The sequence below is a fragment of the Nelumbo lutea genome, chromosome 5 (assembly GCF_056320005.1).
Source record: "Nelumbo lutea isolate HS-2025 chromosome 5, American lotus-T2T, whole genome shotgun sequence".
Classification (NCBI taxonomy): domain Eukaryota; kingdom Viridiplantae; phylum Streptophyta; class Magnoliopsida; order Proteales; family Nelumbonaceae; genus Nelumbo; species Nelumbo lutea.
In genome coordinates, this window is record NC_142688.1 from 16,894,955 (window position 1) to 16,913,049 (window position 18,095).

General features: G+C 37.2%; 1 protein-coding gene across 16 annotated transcripts in view; it reads left to right on the top strand.

The window, feature by feature from the left end:
* Nucleotides 1-18,095, top strand: part of LOC148850637 (rho GTPase-activating protein REN1-like) — a 123,712-nt gene that overhangs the window by 87,063 nt on the left and 18,554 nt on the right. For all 16 annotated transcript variants that reach the window (XM_088944299.1, XM_088944301.1, XM_088944296.1 and 13 more), the window contains 3 exons: nt 6,014-6,098; nt 15,318-15,561; nt 16,100-16,324. In XM_088944299.1, coding sequence (XP_088800425.1) covers nt 6,014-6,098; nt 15,318-15,561; nt 16,100-16,324 — 554 coding nt within the window. The remainder of the gene's footprint in view (nt 1-6,013; nt 6,099-15,317; nt 15,562-16,099; nt 16,325-18,095) is intronic.

Below are 18,095 nucleotides of genomic sequence, written 5' to 3' on the forward strand. Positions count from 1 at the left end.
CCTAAAAGACACAATGAGATGGAAAGAAGGTTACAAAGCAATTATGAGACTTTGTAAGAGAACTAACAGATAAGAGATTTCTATGCAATTGTGGAACATGGAGTATACAGTTCAAAGAAAGGCTATTGGTAAGTTTGACTTCACCCAAACCCATTATTGGGGTCTAGGGTCCATTGGCAACGATAATCGTATCTTTCCCTGAAAAAAGTCTATAAGTTGTAAAGTAGGAAGGCATACCAGTCATATGATCACTGGCTCCTGTGTCAATTGTCCAAGAGCTAGAGGGTGGGACATGACATGCAAGTGCAGTACCTGATTTTGAAAAGGCACTAGAAGAAGCATTTGAACTAGTAGATGTAGGTAACCCGCTCTTTTCAGGATGGAGTAAGATGCCCCTCAATTTTTCCATCACATCAAAGGTGTCATGAGTAGATGCCAGAGCAGGAGGATCTCGCTCAAGCATGTGAGTTTGAGAATCGTGACTTGAAGGTAGCAACATGATCATTTACTTTCTTTCCAGTTTTAAACTTCTTAGGTTTCAGGTGGGGATTTAGTTTCTAGCATCTATCCTTGGTATGCTTTGGCTTCTTACAGTATTCACAAAAATTCCTCTTCATGTTTACTAAAACTTTTCTTAGGCTTTGTGGACACGAGCAGTGTGCTCACCTACAGACACTTGCATCATAGCATTCCTCCTACTCTCTTCATTTTGTACAAGAGAATATGCTGTGGAGAGTGAAAAAATATCAGCACTAAGGATGTACTGCCTAGTGAAGTCATAATCATCATTTAGCCCAGCAAGAAAATTGAAAACTCGAGTTTTTTCAATGTACTTCCTATATTGTTCAGCATCAATAGGATCTTTCCACTCCAAAGCCTCAAGATGATCAATTTCTTCCCAAATTGATTGTAAGGAGGAGAAATACATGACCACTGATTTCTCCCCCTGTCGCATATTATGGGCTTCTCTTTGCAACTAATAGATTCTAGCAGTGTTTTTCGCTTGATAATAAGTTGCAATTAGTCTGTCCCAAATATCTTTAGCTGTTGGAAGGAACATAAAGTTATGGGCGATGTGTGACTGCATAGAGCATACAAGCCATGACGTAACCAATAGATTATCCTACTCCCATTTGGAATAGTGTGGGTCTTCAGGCTTTGGCTTAGCTTCCTTTACTGGTAATAAATCCGAGCTTACCTCTTCCACTGATTGTAAGCTTGGCTGATTGAAACCATTCAAGAAAATTTGTCCCATCAATTTTTACAGTAGTAATCTGTCCTCCGGCATTGTCATTGCTTCTTGGGAGAACATAGGTAGGTAAGCGGGCGTCTTTGTGTGAGTGCATTGATCACAGCCCCTCCAAAAAAAATTTCTCACCAGCACCACAGTCCAACAACATCTGAACTCCCAAAAACCTTTTCCACAAGGTTAGACAGGAGTTACAGCAAAAAGCCTAGGAAAAATAGGTACTGGCGGCAAAATATGGGAAGAAAAAAATTCCTAAAATAAGTTATAGGGCCCTAAAAAGTTCAAGACTACTTCCTACAGTCCTTGGGTTTTACCACGACTTAAACAGAAGAGGTTTCAGCAGCAACCAATCCACCATACGGGCATGCAAGCCCCAACTTCCAGATCTGGATTTTTCGCCAATTTTCATCCAAAAAATTCTAGAAAAATCCAAAACAACTTGAAACCACCATGAAACTTATACCAAAATTCCCCTAAAATCAGGGCGAATCAGTGACCATCAAAGACCCATGAAGATGCCGCCGACTGTACGGGCTGCTGACGTCAACCGGCGACATGCTGACATCAGCAGATCTGCCTGTGAGTCACGACCAGCAATAGAGAGTTTTCTTGATCGTGTGGAGCCCTGATACCAAGTTGTAAAGTTCAGAGATGTTGAAGAGAGAAGAAAAGAAGAAGAAGAAGCAGAAGAAGGAGAAAGAAAGTGTTGAGAATGCTTGGTGTGGCACTGTTCACACCAAGAAACTTTTCTCCATAAGAAAAATTACAAAGGTGCCCTTGAATAGGTGCCCAAATACAAAAAAAACACAAAATGACAGAAATTCCCTCACACTCTTAACAGAATCCAAACAATAGAAAATTGACACTACCAACCCAACCCAAGTCAACCTTAATTTAACATTAATTCAATTGAAACTCTAGACTTATTGCATGTTCAATAAGTCTAGAGAAGAAAGAATAACCCAAGAGACTTAGCCACTCTCATCTCACGTTCAAATAAGTCTATCAATTGCAAAGGGTTCTCTAGGAAATGGACTTAATGAATATGATTTTCTTCCCTTTCCCCCAATCTCCTCAACAGCCACCCTCACACTACCGGATCTCTTTGTCCTAATCTCATTCTTGATCCTAGAGATCAGCCTTTCTCTCTCACACTATATGAGCGGAAAGATTCTATGTTTCGTCTTAGTAGTGTCCAAAGTTACTAGACTATTGCCCTAGTGGATCAACACTATGCCCTATTTCCCTTGACGACACATTGAAGTGGGAGAGCTAACATCTATGAGGCCCTTTCAATCTGTTGATAGTTGTCCAAGGATGAGCAGTCAAACCTGAAAATATGTTGCCACATTCCACTTTGTCATGTTTTCCACTCGCGTGCAAACTCCTTTACCAACAAAGCACCTTGGGATTTGGAATTTGATGGTAGTAACTATAATGCTGGTTGAAGAATCTTTAAGGGGAATGTGAATGGGTAGGGTATTTGTTTCTCAATGAGCAACAAGAGATGAACGAAACCCTCTTTCCTCTTCTCTTATGAGCTTTTTAGGTCCCCTCTCTTTAAAATACCTCTCAAGTCCATCAGTAAACAACTATTCTCCTTTAAAGTCCTTTGAGACATGGTTTAAGTCCCTAATTTCCCTAATATTTCCACAACATATTTCCATTTCCACGGGTAGTGACACGAAATTTTATCGGAATCGACATGTTCCCCAGTGAGCACTACCAGAACTGTGTGGAGTACAAGATATAGTTTCCACGACATATTTCCATTTCCACTTCCATGGGTAGTGATGTGAAATTTTATTGGAATCAACATATTCCCCAATGAACACTACTAGCACTATGCAGAGTACAAGTGATAGTATTTTTACAAAAGTTGGTAATAATATTGTAGATATGTGGAGTAACAATTTTATTGCCCACCTAACTTACATGATTACGACTTTTAGCTAGCTCAATATTCATTTCAAACGAGAAGTTAAATATTAGTTTTTGTTCATATAATAGATTATTTGGTTAACCTATTAGAACCATTTACATTTTCTATGAGTTCGAATTTTGCTTTGACTCATTCTATCATGAAGTTTTGAATCTTAAGGTTTACAGGACAACTTCAGAATGTATTCTTTTGTCTATAACCTTAGTTTCTTAGCTTTATTTAATGATTTGCAACAACATAATAATTTAAAAAGATGTGCCTATTCTCCTTCTATCGTTTCATAAAATATCATTCTATATTTTTGCATATTTTACAATGTTTCCACCATGCCTATAATTTTTACAATATTTCCATACTATATTTCTGACATTACTAACACACTTCCTATATTTGGACAACCCACATTTCTACCGGCATCGACATTCTAAACCTTGTTTGAGATTTAAGACCTTTAATGGTCTTTAAATGGGTCTCATATTGATGAAATAGGTGTCTTTCAAAAAACAAAATTACTTTTGGAAATAAAAATTGTAGCATTATGAGTTCTATTGCCCTGGATTGGGGTGGCCACGAGCCGAGCTTCTCACGAGCTATTCGAGCTTGGCTTGGATCGGTTTAAACCGAGCTTTGAGCTGAGCTCGAGCTTGATAATATAGGCTCATTTGCTAATCGAGTCGAGCTCGAGCTCAATAAAGCTCGGCTTGTGATGCTTGCGAGCCTAGTATAATAAATAAATATTTTTTATTATATACGTACATATACATATAAATATATATAATAAATGATTTTTATTTTATATAAAAATATTTTATATATAGTATTTTTATTTTTTATGTATATTAGTAAATAATTTTCTTTTGATAAATGAGTGAAATTTTATTAAACCAGAAAATAAGAGTTACATGCAACCCGAGGAATGGCACGAGATGTGACCTTTCCTTTAAAGCTAGTTATAGAATTATAAGTACAAAAGAAATGACACTGAAGCCCAAAATCAGTCAATGAGTTTGCTGATCCGCCTACCCATTGAACTTTGATTGTCGTATTCCTTGTTAACCATTTAACCTTTTTGAGAAGATCTCTAAAACCCCAAATCACAGTGTTCGGATCCTTCGGTCAACCCACTATCACCTGGGAATCCCCTTCAATAATCAGATTCTCTATGCCTAGCTGATTTGCAAGCTGAATTCCTTGTACAACAGCAAGTAATTCGGCCCTTAATGAGTCTCCCACACCCACAGGACCTGAGTACAAAGATATAATGTTACTATCTTTGTTTCTCAGCACTCCTCCTATGCGTGAAGGTCCTGGATTTCCTCGGCTACTTCCATAAAAGTTCAGCTTGATAAACTCCTCCCTTGGTGGCATCCGTTCAACCCCATGTTTGTCTTTCCTGGTGAAAGTATTAGCCATTGCTAACCAGCTTCTCCATAGGTCATCAAAAGAGTATGCATCAAAGATCTTTAGAGTTTTCAACCACTGAATTCTTTAACTTCCGAGAAGCTCCTTTCCTTTTCAGAAAATATTCTAGTGTTACTTTCTTCCCAAACTGTCCACAACAAAGCTGCTCTTATGCACTTCCACATAATTCTCCCTCTATTTGTGTGCCATTCAAAAATAGACGGACTAAACAACAAGCTAGTATCAGATGGCAGGTTCCACCTACACTCAAACAACGTAAAAATCCAATTCCATACAACTGTAGCAAAGGAGCAAGAGATTAGTAAATGGTGACAGTTCTCATTCTGAGATTTACAAAGAACACACCAATTAGGGGATAAGCACCAATTTGGTCTTATCTTTTGTAGGTTTTCAAAGGTGTTAACCTTACAATAATAAACTTCCCAACAAAAAAAAACAATCTTTGGGGGAATGGGCCTTGTCCAAAGTAATTTTTATAAATCTTATTTTTTTGTATGTAAAATAAAAACATTTTTTATATGTATATTTTTTAATTGGCTTGCACTCGAGCTCAAGTCGAGCCGAGCTCGAACTTGCGAGCTTTGAAGTGAACCAAGCTCGAGCTCAAGTTTCTAGCTTGAATCGAGCTCAAGCCTAATACGGTTTCAGCGAGCTGAGCTCGAATAGCCAAGTATCCAGCTCGGCTCGGTTCGAATCCACCCCTAGCCCTGGCTCCCCCAACCTGTTTTCAAGGGGTAGTGAGGACACATTTTGATGGGTGCTTGGTTGGAAATCTGGAGCCATCAGGTGTTGGGGGAGCATTCAGAGGTGATGATCAGATGACCATTTTCCTTATTATGGGGGGTACCATTGGAGTGTTTGCCCTAACCTTTCTCTAGAAGTAACATTTGGATTCTCAATAAACTTTAAGAGGATTGAGTTGGAGGGAGACTCTTTAATGAACATAGAATTGATGTGAAACCTATTTAAAGATCCATGACCTCTGCATCGTTACATTGGAGAAGGTGGAATTTTGGCATCCAGAATGAAAAACTCTATTTGATGGATGCTGAGATTGTTTAATTGTTTGGCCAATGGTTTGGCTAAGGATGGTTGCTTCAAGTGAACTGTATTTGGTAGCTTCTCTTTCAGTAACAGAATTTAGTCTAATCCTTTTATTTTTTGATTGTACGTGCACTTGCGTTGTGCCTTTCCTTATCAATGTTCACCCATGGCTTTTAGTTTTGGGGAAAAGTAGACTGTGCTTTTGATAATTTGCAGTTTAGTAAAATTTTACTTGTTGACAGTTCAGAAGAGAAATTAACAAAAAAAGATGCTTCATCCCTGGATTATATTTTATTGGACAGTATTCATGTTGTTTTCTTGCTTCTTATTTTTGGTAAATCTGCAATGCTGATTAGGAGTTGAGCGTGGACTTAGAGTTGATGCGATGCGGGAAGCAATATATAATACATTTCCAGAGCCAAATCGTCATTTATTGCAGAGGTAATTGATGTGTTATTTTGTTATCTAGTATTCATATTTCTTATAAATTCTAAATCTTGTAAAGAAATTTGAATTTGCTAACCCATATTGATGATACTCATATGGTTTAACTTGTTTTTGTTCAACAATAATTTCCTTTGTTCTTTCAATAATCATGATGCTATGTCTAATCCTGAGTGGAATGAGGCCATAAAACTAGAAATTAATGCTTTATTGAAAACTCAAATTTGGGAGCTAGTTGAAACATCTTGAAGGCAAGGAACTAGTTGGTTGCAAATGGGTTACACTGTAAAATATAAGGTGGGTAGATCAAATAAGAGGTATAAAGCTAGGCTGGTGGCTAAGGGTTGTATCTAATAAGTTTAACTATCAAAAGACTTTTGCACTAGTAGCAAGAACATGTTGGTTAGAGTACTACCTTGTCTTGCTACTTATTTCCGTTGGTGATTGTATGAGTTTAGATGTCAATGGTGCTTTCATAATGGGATCTTCAAGAAGAGGTCTATATGTTGCTTCCACCTGGACTTTGTATTCTAGGTAATGACTAGAAGGTATTCTGCTTAAAGAAGTCAATCTGTGGATAAAACATTCATGTAGAACATGGATTGAAAAGGTTTTAGGGTGTTAACATATTAGATTAAACAAGTCACACGAAAATCATACCCTTTTATCAAAAGAGAGGAGTTTGTGTTTAGCTAATTTAGGGCTAGTTGATAGAAGGCAAGATTGATGGGTATCCTTGCTTCAAAATTCAGCAAAGTATGCCCTAAATCTAGTGGAAAATCCAGAGAATATTTTCTGGTTTCCTTCCAGTAGTAAAGAGTTACTAGAAGATCACAACTCACAAAGAGAGATGAAATCACTGTTTCTCCAACAATGATTTAAAGAAGAGAAAAAGAACAGCTAAAGAGAAGAAAAATTAACTCATTCAATCCTGCTGTTGTTGACAGATTTACATGTATATATAGAACACTTCAAAGCTTTGAGTGAAATAGAAGTTTGGTAAAGCGAAACTGCAATTGACTCCTAATTAGTCACAGAAACTCCTAGATAGAAACCCAGGAAATAGAAACTTAGCAAAATAGTAGTTGACTCAAACTAATAGTTAGATTAACTACTGATTATATACCTTCGAAAATAATAGAAAACTCCTTTAAGAAAATAATAGCCGGTTTAGAAACTCTAAATTTTGAAACTTCAGTTTCTAAATCTGCGTGCAGCCACTGGTTCCTCCTTTTATATGTTATTATGTTTTAGTAACTTTGGGATGCTCAAATATCTGTACCAATTGATCTACTATATCCTCTATTGTTGTAGAAGGCTTGTACTACATCAATAACCTTGATTGTTTGTATGGATGATGTTGTAGGTATATGAAATATCCAATTGAGATTGTTTGGTTAAAAGTTCCTAGTTGCTCAGTTTGAGAGTAAAAATCTTAGATAGATGAAATATTTCTTAAGTATAATTGTTGCTTGGTTCAAGAAGAGAATCTTTATGTGTCGATGTAAGTATATCTTGAATTCACTTAAGGAAGCCGGTAAATTGGGTAGAGGGGAGGTTCAAACCCTGCACCTGTTCCTATTAATCCTAACCATAAGTTGAGTCAATATTACTCAAGAAGCTCTGCTTGAAGACAAGAGTCAATATTAGATATTGATTAGGAAACTGTCGTGCTTGTGGTTTGATGAAATCTGTACTATATGCCGCCGAGGGACATTTTTGTCTTTTCCTTTTTTATTTTGTCTTTGGTCGCCCTAACATATAAATAATAAAGCTTCTGCCGCCACAGATGATTCTTTTGGCTCTCACGTCTGTCTCCTTCTTCTTCTTCTTCTTCAACGAAGGAAACATACTGATGTTCTGGACCTGAGAACTGTTCGGCTGCATCTCTTTTGTCTGTTCTGGGCTAAAACTCGACTGAAGTGATTCCAGGAGTTGTTGATGATTGGCTGAATCTTCTTAAGAGGTCAGCTGTTTTTTTTTTCTCTGTTGTTCCATACTTCGTTACTGGAAATCCCAGAATTCTCTCGGACTGATCAGGGACACTTTGTAAATCTTATTTTTTTTTTGGTTCTTGGTGCTGATACCAAGAACAGGTTAAGGTTCTGTTGCCCTTGTCCGAATGATATAAGGTGGGTTTAATCTCTTTGTGGGTTGGATGATCCAGAAAACCCTTTTTCTTGTGAAGAAATTTGTAGGTCATGAGTGACCTGGTTCGGCTGACTGGTACAGCAGCTGTTTACTGATGTTTGTGGCTAATATTAGCCTTGGGGGATCTGTTACACCTGTGAGAGTGTTCAGGTGACCAACATATCAGCAGAAGTTGGGTTCTGATTGTAAATTACTCAGAGTGAGGGCTGTGTCTTCTCTTGTGGGTGTGTATAGACTGAAATCATGAATGCTGAAGAGTCTGCAACTTTGGGAACCACCATGAATCACAGTGGAATGAGTCGTGGTCATGACTCCATGAATTTCGCAGTGACTATCACCCTGTTGGATGGTAGGAATTACCTGGCTTGGTCTAAGGAGATGCAGTTGTATATCACAACTAGGGGGTAAGGCAGGATATATTAATGGGAAAATAAAGGAACCTAGGGCTGGTACTGCAAAATACGATAAGTGGGACCAAGAAAATTGCATGATTATGTTTTGGCTTTTGACATCCATGTTACCATCTGTCAAACAGAATTTTATGTGGGCTGAGACAGCAAAAGAAATATGGGACCAAGCACAAGCAACTTACTCAGAGCAGAGGCATTATGCTAGAATTTACCAACTACAAGCAAAGTCTTCGACATGTAAGCAGGGAGAAAGGAACTTGTCGACATATTGTTCTGCCCTCACTTCATTTTGGAAAGAACTAGACTATTACCAGAACATTGAGTGGGAAAGTGAAAAGGATGCTAAAGCATATAAAAAGTTAGTTTCACAACAAAGGGTGTTCGCTTTCCTTCTGTGTTTGAATCCTGTGTATAAACCTATTCATGTTTAGATTTTGGGCAGCAAGGATCTTCTGTCTGTCCAAGAGGTTTATGCACTTGTTCAGTCTGAAGAGAGTTGGAAGTTTGCCATGAATCCTCCTGAGGGGGAGACTATTGCTCTTGTTGCAAGCGGTAACACTAGGGCACCAAGAAAAGGGGAAAATCAGAAAAAGACAAATGATAAAGACAAAATGTGGTGTACTCATTGTCAAAAACCTAGGCACACCCGTGAAACCTACTAGGAATTGAATGGGAAACCGAAATGGGCACAGGAATTGGGTAAGAAATCAACACAAGAACCAAGCAAGAAGCCATACCAGAAGAAGTTTACTTCGGCTCACTTAGCATCTCATGAACATCAGAGTACTTCTTAGGGCTGCCTTCCTTGTTCTGACCCAAAGGAAGATATTATCAATTTCTTCTGTGACCACTTAGAGCAATATGGTAGGGCTCTCCGCAATGCTGATTCTGGACCTGCACCTACTTTTTTTTGCCTCCTCTTTAGGTAATTCTGCCTCGGCTTTCCATGTGTCTACTGATAACCCAAAATCCTCATGGATTATTGATTTCAGTGCATCCAACCACATGACTGGTAAGTCAACCTTGTTTCAAACATATTCTCTTCTCTCTGGAAGAGATAAAGTGAGGCTAGCAGATGGATCCTTCTCCTCCATTGTTGGTCAATGATCTATATCTTTGCCTTTTGGCCTCTCCTTATCTAATGTCCTACATGTTCCAAAGTTACCTATTAATTTGTTATCCATTAGTAGTATTATTCATGCCTTGAATTGCTCAGTAACCTTTCTTTCACATTCTTGTGTTTTTCAGGATTTGGCTATCGGGAGGACGATTGGTAGAGGAAACATGGTGGATGGTCTCTACGTGTTAGAAAACAAAGTCGATCTTACAGTTTCAGAGTCTTTGAGTCTATTGAGTAAGAGTCAGATTATTTTGTGGCACCATCGTTTGGGCCATGTGTCTTTTGAGTCTTTTGAAGTTTTTGTTTCCAGAGTTGTTTAAGTCTTTGTCTGCTAGTGATTTTCAGTGTCAAGTGTATCAATTGAGTAAACATTGTAGAACCTCATTCCCTCTACGTAATAAAAGATCAAAATTTCCTTTTAACATTGTGTATTTAGATGTGTGGGGGCCTATATTCCAACTGAGAATGGTTACAAGTATTTTATTTCCTTTGTTGATGACTTCTCTCGCTACACTTGGGTTTGTCCTATGCATTCATGGGAGGAAGTCCCTAAAATTGTGAAAGACTTTCAACGTATGGTTTACACCCAGTTTCAATCCGAGATCCGAATCTTTCAATCAGATAATGCCAACGAATATTTCCATGGAGACCTTATAGATTTCTTTGCATCTTGTGCTTCTTAACACAGGAGCTCATGTGCCAGAACCCCACAACAAAATGGGGTTGCAGAAAGAAAAAATTGAATCTCCTTGAAGTTGCTCGAGGATTAATGTTACAGATGAATGTCCTAAAATGATTTTGGGTAGATGTTGTTCTAACTGCTGCCTATGTCATCAATAGAACACCATCTTGGGTATTGGAATATAGGTCCACTCATAAGTTCCTTTTTCCTAAATCTCCTCTGTTTCCTATCCCTATGCGGGTCTTTGGATGTAACTGTTTTGTTCATGATCTCTCTCCTACTCATGGTAAGCTTGATCCCAAAGCTCTTGTGTGCATTTTTCTTGGTTATCCCCTTCCTCACAAAGGTTATCGTTGTTTTGATCCTATGTCTAAAAAATACTTTGTCTCTATGGATGTCTCTTTCTTTGAAGATGTTCCCTATTTTCCTGTTTCTCCTCAAGGGGAGGGTAGAGTTGAGGAGAAACAGAGTCAAACTCAAGTTTTGTTGCCCTCTATTCTTGACCCTCCTCCATTTCGTGTCTTTCGGAGATTATGCTACAAAAATCAAGGCCAACATAGTTCAATTGCCATAGAGCCACTAGAAACCATGCCATCAATGCCATTAAAATCTCATGGGTTGGATCCTTCAGCCCACCTAGGTACTATTGTTCCAGTTGATGTTCTTGAACCTATTGATATTGACACTTCAAGTTGTGATATGAACCTCCCTATTGCAAAAAGGAAGGGTGTCAGATCATGCCCACACATCACCGTATATCTCAGTTTTTGTCCTATGAGAATGTCTCATCTTCTTTTCGTGCTTTTCTATCTTCCATTGATAGTGTTCCCCTTCCCAAGAGTGTTGCGGAGGCCTTACTTGTCCCTGAGTGGACAGATGTAATGAAAGAAGAGATCAATGCTCTCCACAAGAATGGCACGTGGGAACTGGTAGATCTTCCTAAGGGAAAGGAACTTGTAGGGTGCAAATGGGCCTTCTCTATAAAGCATAAGGCAGATGGGTCCGTGGAAAGGTACAAAGCTCGGCTAGTTGAAAAAGGTTTCACACAGGTGCATGGAGTTGATTATGCCGAGACTTTTTCCCCGATTGCAAAAATGAACTCTGTTCGGGTTCTCCTGTCTCTAGCTACAAATCTTGATTGGGAGCTTCACCAACTTGACATAAAGAATGCCTTCCTGAATGGTGATTTGGAAGAGGAAATGTATATGACTCAACCCCCTGGTTTCTGTGCTAAGGGAAGTGAACAGAAAGTTTGCAAATTGAAGAAATCTTTGTATGGTCTAAAGTAATCTCCGAGAGCTTGGTTTAGCAGGTTTCACTTGGTAGTTCAATAGATGGGTTTTAAGCAGAGCCAATCTGATGACACACTTTTTGTAAAGAGGGAACAAGGAAAAACAACAGCCTTGATTGCCTATGTAGATGATATTGTCATCATTGGAGACAAGGTCTCAGTGATTCAAAGATTAAAGAAATTCCTTGCTACACAGTTTGAGGTAAAGGACCAGGACCTTGGGCACTTGCGTTACTTCCTTGGTATTGAGGTTGCTCGCTCTCAGCAAGGCATCTTCATTTCCCAAAGGAAGTACACCCTAGATCTCCTAAAGGTTGCAGGGAAGCTAGGAGCTAAACCAGCTGACACACCTATAGATGTAAATCACAAACTTGGGGATTGCAGTGATGAGTCCTTGAAAGATCCAAGGAAGTACCAAAGACTTGTAGGCAAGCTTCTCTACCTATCCATGACTAGGCCTGACATAGCATGTGCTGTGGGCGTCCTCAGTCAGTTCATGCATGCACCCAAGGAGGCACACCTAGAGGCAACATACAGAGTTCTTAGGTACTTGATGAAATTTCCAGGGACATGTTTAATCTTTAAGAAACATGGGCACATGAGAGTAGAGGTGTACACAGATGCAGATTGGGCCGGCTCAGTGGATGATAGAAAATCCACTAGCGGATATTGTACCTTTGTTGGTGGAAACCTTGTGACTTGGAGAAGCAAAAAAAATAGAGTGTGGTGGCTAGGTCAAGTGTAGAGGCAGAATACAGGGCTATGTCACATGGAGTTGCAGATTTACTGTGGATCAAAAACCTATTAAGTGAATTAGGATTTCCTTTTGATGATCCTATGTCACTCTATTTGATAACAAAGATGCCATCAACATTGCAGCCAACCCAGTTCTCCATGATAGAACCAAGCATATTGAGGTGGACAAACATTTCATCAGAGAGAAAGTTGAGAAGGGGCAAGTGTGCATTCCCTACATTAGCTCTGATGAACAACTTGCAGATGTTCTTACTAAAGGATTATGCTCATTACAACATTATGATCTTTGTGACAAGTTGGGGATGATTGACATCTACGCCCCAACTTGAGGGGGAGTGATGAAATCTGTACTCTATGCCGTAGGGAGGCATTTTTGTCTTTTCCTTTTTATTTTATCTTTGGTCGCCCTAGCATATATATAATAAAGTTGGCGCCGCCAGAGATGATTCTTTTGGCTTTCACGTCTGTCTCCTTCTCCTCCTCCAAAAATGGTTCACATAGCTAGATATTTCTTATACAATAAGTGTAGTTAGCCAATATTTGCATTAGACGTGTACCACATCTTGAACCAATTGAAAGAATTCTAGTTTGTTTTAAAAGATGTAGGAAGCAGATAAATTAATGTTTAATTCCTTTTATATGGGTATATTTTGTATTTATATATATAATATTTTTGAGAAAAGAGGTAAGGTAATTAATTTTGTCAAAAAAGGACAAAATACAAGCAATTGTCAAGTATGCTCCGTGCACAGTCAACAACTATATAGAGTAGCCACCCAAAAACTAGGCTCTCAAGCTAAATACAAGAAAATCAGACTAGAACATTAATTAAAAAGAGTGTTATAATCAAGTACTTTTTGTATTTCTATTTATTGAGGGTTATAGTTGTTTTCTTGGTCAACAAGGGTATTTGAATCCTTTGACGTGTGTGAGGGGCAAGTTATTATTTTTTAATACCTATAAACTAGTGGAATAGTCTATGCTAAGCACAGGCAAGGAAGCCTAAAAGATGGAGATCGATAAGGACAGAAAATAATGTACATTCACTACCTAAATTTCAATAAAGAAAATAATGTACATTCACTACCTAAATTTCCATTTAATAAATACCAAGTAATTATGTTGTCATTTCCAATATGATGTGGGCAAATAAGCAAGATTTATGCAGTACTTCGGGTGAACAACAATAAGAACAATACAAAGTTGAAAACAACAAAAACAAGTTGGATTCTTAGAGATAATGGCATCAAGTTGGGCTCTCGTGCAAACATGTAGCGATAGAGGGATTGGAAGGCACTGAATGGATTTGACTCCTCAAAACCCAAACTCCTAATACTTAAAAACCCTAGCTGGGGGTGAGCTACAACCTATATAAAAGAGAAAGGGCCAAAAAGACCTACAAAGAAACAACCCCCTTCTCTTTTATAAGACTCAATGGTTTGCTAGAGAAGCCAACTAAAATATTTATACATAAGCCCCTAGACTCCCTTCACAAACAATTCCTTAGGAACAAAATTTAACTTCAAACAACCCCCAATAGATAACTTGTATTACAAAATCACCTAAGAGACCAAAACCCAATAGATGTGCACCCAAATGCCCCTGACCAGAATCTGAATTTAAAATGACAAAATTCCTTTGGACCTAAATTGACTACAAAGCTTCCCAAAACAACTATTGGGGGTCCTACTACAAAAACAAATTTAAAACATTTTTGCATCAATTCTTTATTCTTTTATTCTTTATTTTTTTGGACTCCTCAACATACTTTTTTGGATTTTTTATATTTTTTATATTTTGTCTATTTTTATATCATCATTATCATCCAAGCCTTATCCCAACTATATGAGGTCAGCTATATCCGTTCTATTTAATGCCATATCCATTGTTAATATAATCTTTACTAATTTACAAAGTCAGGGGTTGACCCTTTTAACTCGTATAACTGGATTGTTGACCAACAACCCAATTGTTTATTGTACATATCTTTTGTATATATTTTTATTTTCATATATTTTATCCATTTCTAAATATTTCCTATTGCTTATAACATCATAGGTGTATATAGTTTTTCTGTTTTCTGGTTTAGATTTGAGTTAGAGAGCAAGAAAAGAGAGAGAGAATATTTTGGGAGGCAAAAGAATGAGTGGTGACCGCCCCTCTTGTTATTATATTAGGGTGAACATAAAACTAAGTAAAATGACAACTATATGCCCCTAAGACAATAAACCATACAAACACAAGTAATGATATGTGGTTCACTACTCAATTTATTTTGTTCCTTATAGGTTGCTGGCTACTCTTCTTCTTCTTCTATTCTATTCTTCATCTTTTCTCTTTTTCCTCTATTTTTTCTTAAACTCAACACCAGGAAATCAGGCACTGGACAAAATTAAGATGAGACCTTTAGTATTTCTATACATCTAAGTGTTAACCTTTTTAGGTATTTGAAAAAATTGGATTGGGGAAAGACAAAATGCATGGAAAAATAAATTATATCCATAGAATTAAAAACGATGAAGGTGGATATGAAACTAAGAAAGCTATAAATATTTTCTTCTATGCCTACTAGCTTATCAATATTATTTTCTATAGTTATTTCTAACTACGGGTAAAATAAGAAAGAGAAAATTATTCCGGCCTTAAATTGTTACATTTTAGAGGGGGGGGGGTTCAGATTCATACATTTTTTCCAGTTTCTTTTGTGAAGAGTATCATTATTTCTTCCTCTCCTATTCTTGCATTGATTATACAATTATTTGCATATTTCCATGTATAACTCTTCTTTTCTTTCATTTGGGTTCAGAATTCTTAAGATGATGCAAATAGTAGCTTCTCACAAATCGGAGAATAGGATGAGCTTATCTGCTGTAGCAGCATGCATGGCACCTTTACTTCTTCGACCCCTTCTCGCAGGAGAATGTGATCTTGGAAGTGATTTTAGCATGGGTGGAGATGGTTCCGTTCAACTTATGCAGGCTGCAGCAGCAGCTAACCATGCTCAAGCTATAGTCATAATTCTTCTAGAAGAGTATGACAACATATTTGATGTAAGTTTAATCTCTTTTACAAGTTATTGAGGGATGAGGAACTCTCCTGCATAATAGTAATCTTCATGTCATAAGCAGTATCCTATTAGTTTATTCAATTATGTATAAAATCATTGTCATTCCATGATTGGTTTAGTTGACTGGTCCTAGAAGTGCTTTTTCTTTTTTCTTTTTTTTCCTTTTTCCATCTCATGCAAAATATAACTGAGTTTATTTTGACTCAGCTTTTTCTTGTAAAACTTTTTCATTCTTTTCTTCAGCAACCTTTGTTGTTGGAACTTGGGGCGTTTTTACATTAGTGATTTTCAGGCATATTTTTGGAAAGCCTAAAGATGATTTCTAGGGTAGTTGATGGCACTTTTTCTCCAAGGCTTTTCCAAGAGAATATGACAATCTTACTATAGGATAACCAAAGTTCATTTTATATAATTTTGTTTTTTATTATAATGGACACTAATGGCTGCTTTTTTTTTTTATTAATTGTCATCTTTTAGTGTTAAGCTGTCTTTCTAAAAAAAAAAAATAAACGAATTTTCAGGACAATCAGTTGCAAGATGGTTCTAGTTCTCCTGAATTATATTCTGATATGGAGGAGAGTGGCAGTGAGGATGAGGAGCAAAGTGTTGATGATGATGGAACAGGTGAAGATGATGAATCACAACATGAACTTGATGAGGATGCAGAAGGTTATCCTGAATATGCAAGAAGCGAAACATGCAGTGAAAGCAGCGGCAATGGAGATGGTGATCTACACAAAGATAAGGCTTGTACCTGTCCTTAACATGCAAATCTATCTTCACATGATAAGTTGGTAATACTAATATATATATATATATATATATATATATATATATATATATATATATATATATATATATATATATATATATATATATATATATATATATTTATATTGTATCAAGTATGTATGTATGCCAGTGTTTTAAAGCGCAAGGTGCAAAAAAAGTGCAAGGGCCATTTTGCGCCCAAGGCACGAGGCACAGTGCGAGGTGTGCACCTTTTTGAAGAAAGGCAGAAAAATGCAAAAAATGGTAAAAAATTCAAAAAATGAAAAATATTAAACAAAATGTTAATTAAAATTTAAAAATATAAACTTGAATTTTAAAATAAATGTTTTAGAAAACCTATTATCTCAAATTAAAATACATAATCATAACATACAAAGCATATTTAAAATGAAAATTTAAAAATAAAATCAAGCATAACATATAAAACATATTCAAGCATGTAAACTCTTAATTTCTTTATTTCTTTCCCAATTGCATTATTTCAAATAGATAATGTGATGTTAAACATTATGCATTTTTTATTCTACGAGCTGCCTTTCTACCAAGCCCCTTGATGCAAGCCCAAACAAGTTCATGTCAAGGTCTTAAATTCTTAATCCCTATAAAAAAGGTTTTATAACTTTAAGTATCTTTTAAAAATATCTTTTATTAGGATGAATGAATTAGCAACATTTGCAATCATGGGGTTTGGACTTGTTTGGGCTTGCCTTGAGGGGTTTGGTTGGGGGTCCAAGGGCAGACTCCCAAGCCCAACTGCTAAGCATAAAAAACAAAAAAAAAAAGCACAAATTTTCAAAAGGCACATGCCTGGGCTGAAGCGCAAGGTGTACCAGGTGTGCACCTTTTGAAAGTGCTGCTCCTGGGACCCAGGCGAGGCACATACCCTAAAATGCACCTCACTTATGCACCTAGGTGTGCCAATCACTGATGTATGATGATTGTGAGTGTTGGTAGGTTTAAGTTGACATGGTGAGAGTTGATCCTTTATTTCGTTGATGTATGAGCCACCAACTAATTGGATAATCTAATGGATTTTAGTTCATATACACTATTGAGATCCCTTGGTGATGCAGGAATAACTCTTCAAAGATGGATAATTCATAGTCAACTAGAAAATACTTATTTTTTTTTTCAATTTTAGCTTCATTTCTCCCTAGTTAGCTTAAGATGGTTAACCAATCTTATGGAGTTTCTCTTTTGTATTGTACCATCAAATGAGTGCTTAATTTTTCAACTTTGTATTTTACTAGTATGTCAATCCTTGTGATTTAGTCATCAAAGGCCATTAGCCAATCTTGAGAGGCATTTGGAACTAACTTGCCAAAGAAATCTGGTACCGTGCTCATATTCGCTCTGTTCCCTTATGAATTCTCTCATCGCAATGACAAAGGTCGAAAATAGCTTGGAAACTTTGAACACAATATTAGGTGTTGTAGAACTGTTGGTGCACAGTAATAGGTGTATTTGTTGTAATGCACGTCATGGTGAAGCATTGCTGGTGTCTCCTAGTCTAGTGCCTCTTGGGCTATACCATTCATCTGTTCCATGGTCTCTTCAATGTCAACTTTATCTATTGAAATTTGGTCTTTGAAAACATGGTTACACTATCCATGTTTTTTTTTGTGATCAGCACACTATCCATGTTTTTGATAACCTTTTTTCTTTGCTCCATGGGGCAACACAATGGGGGGTAGCTGATGTAGGAGCTGAAGAGTCAAAATTGGA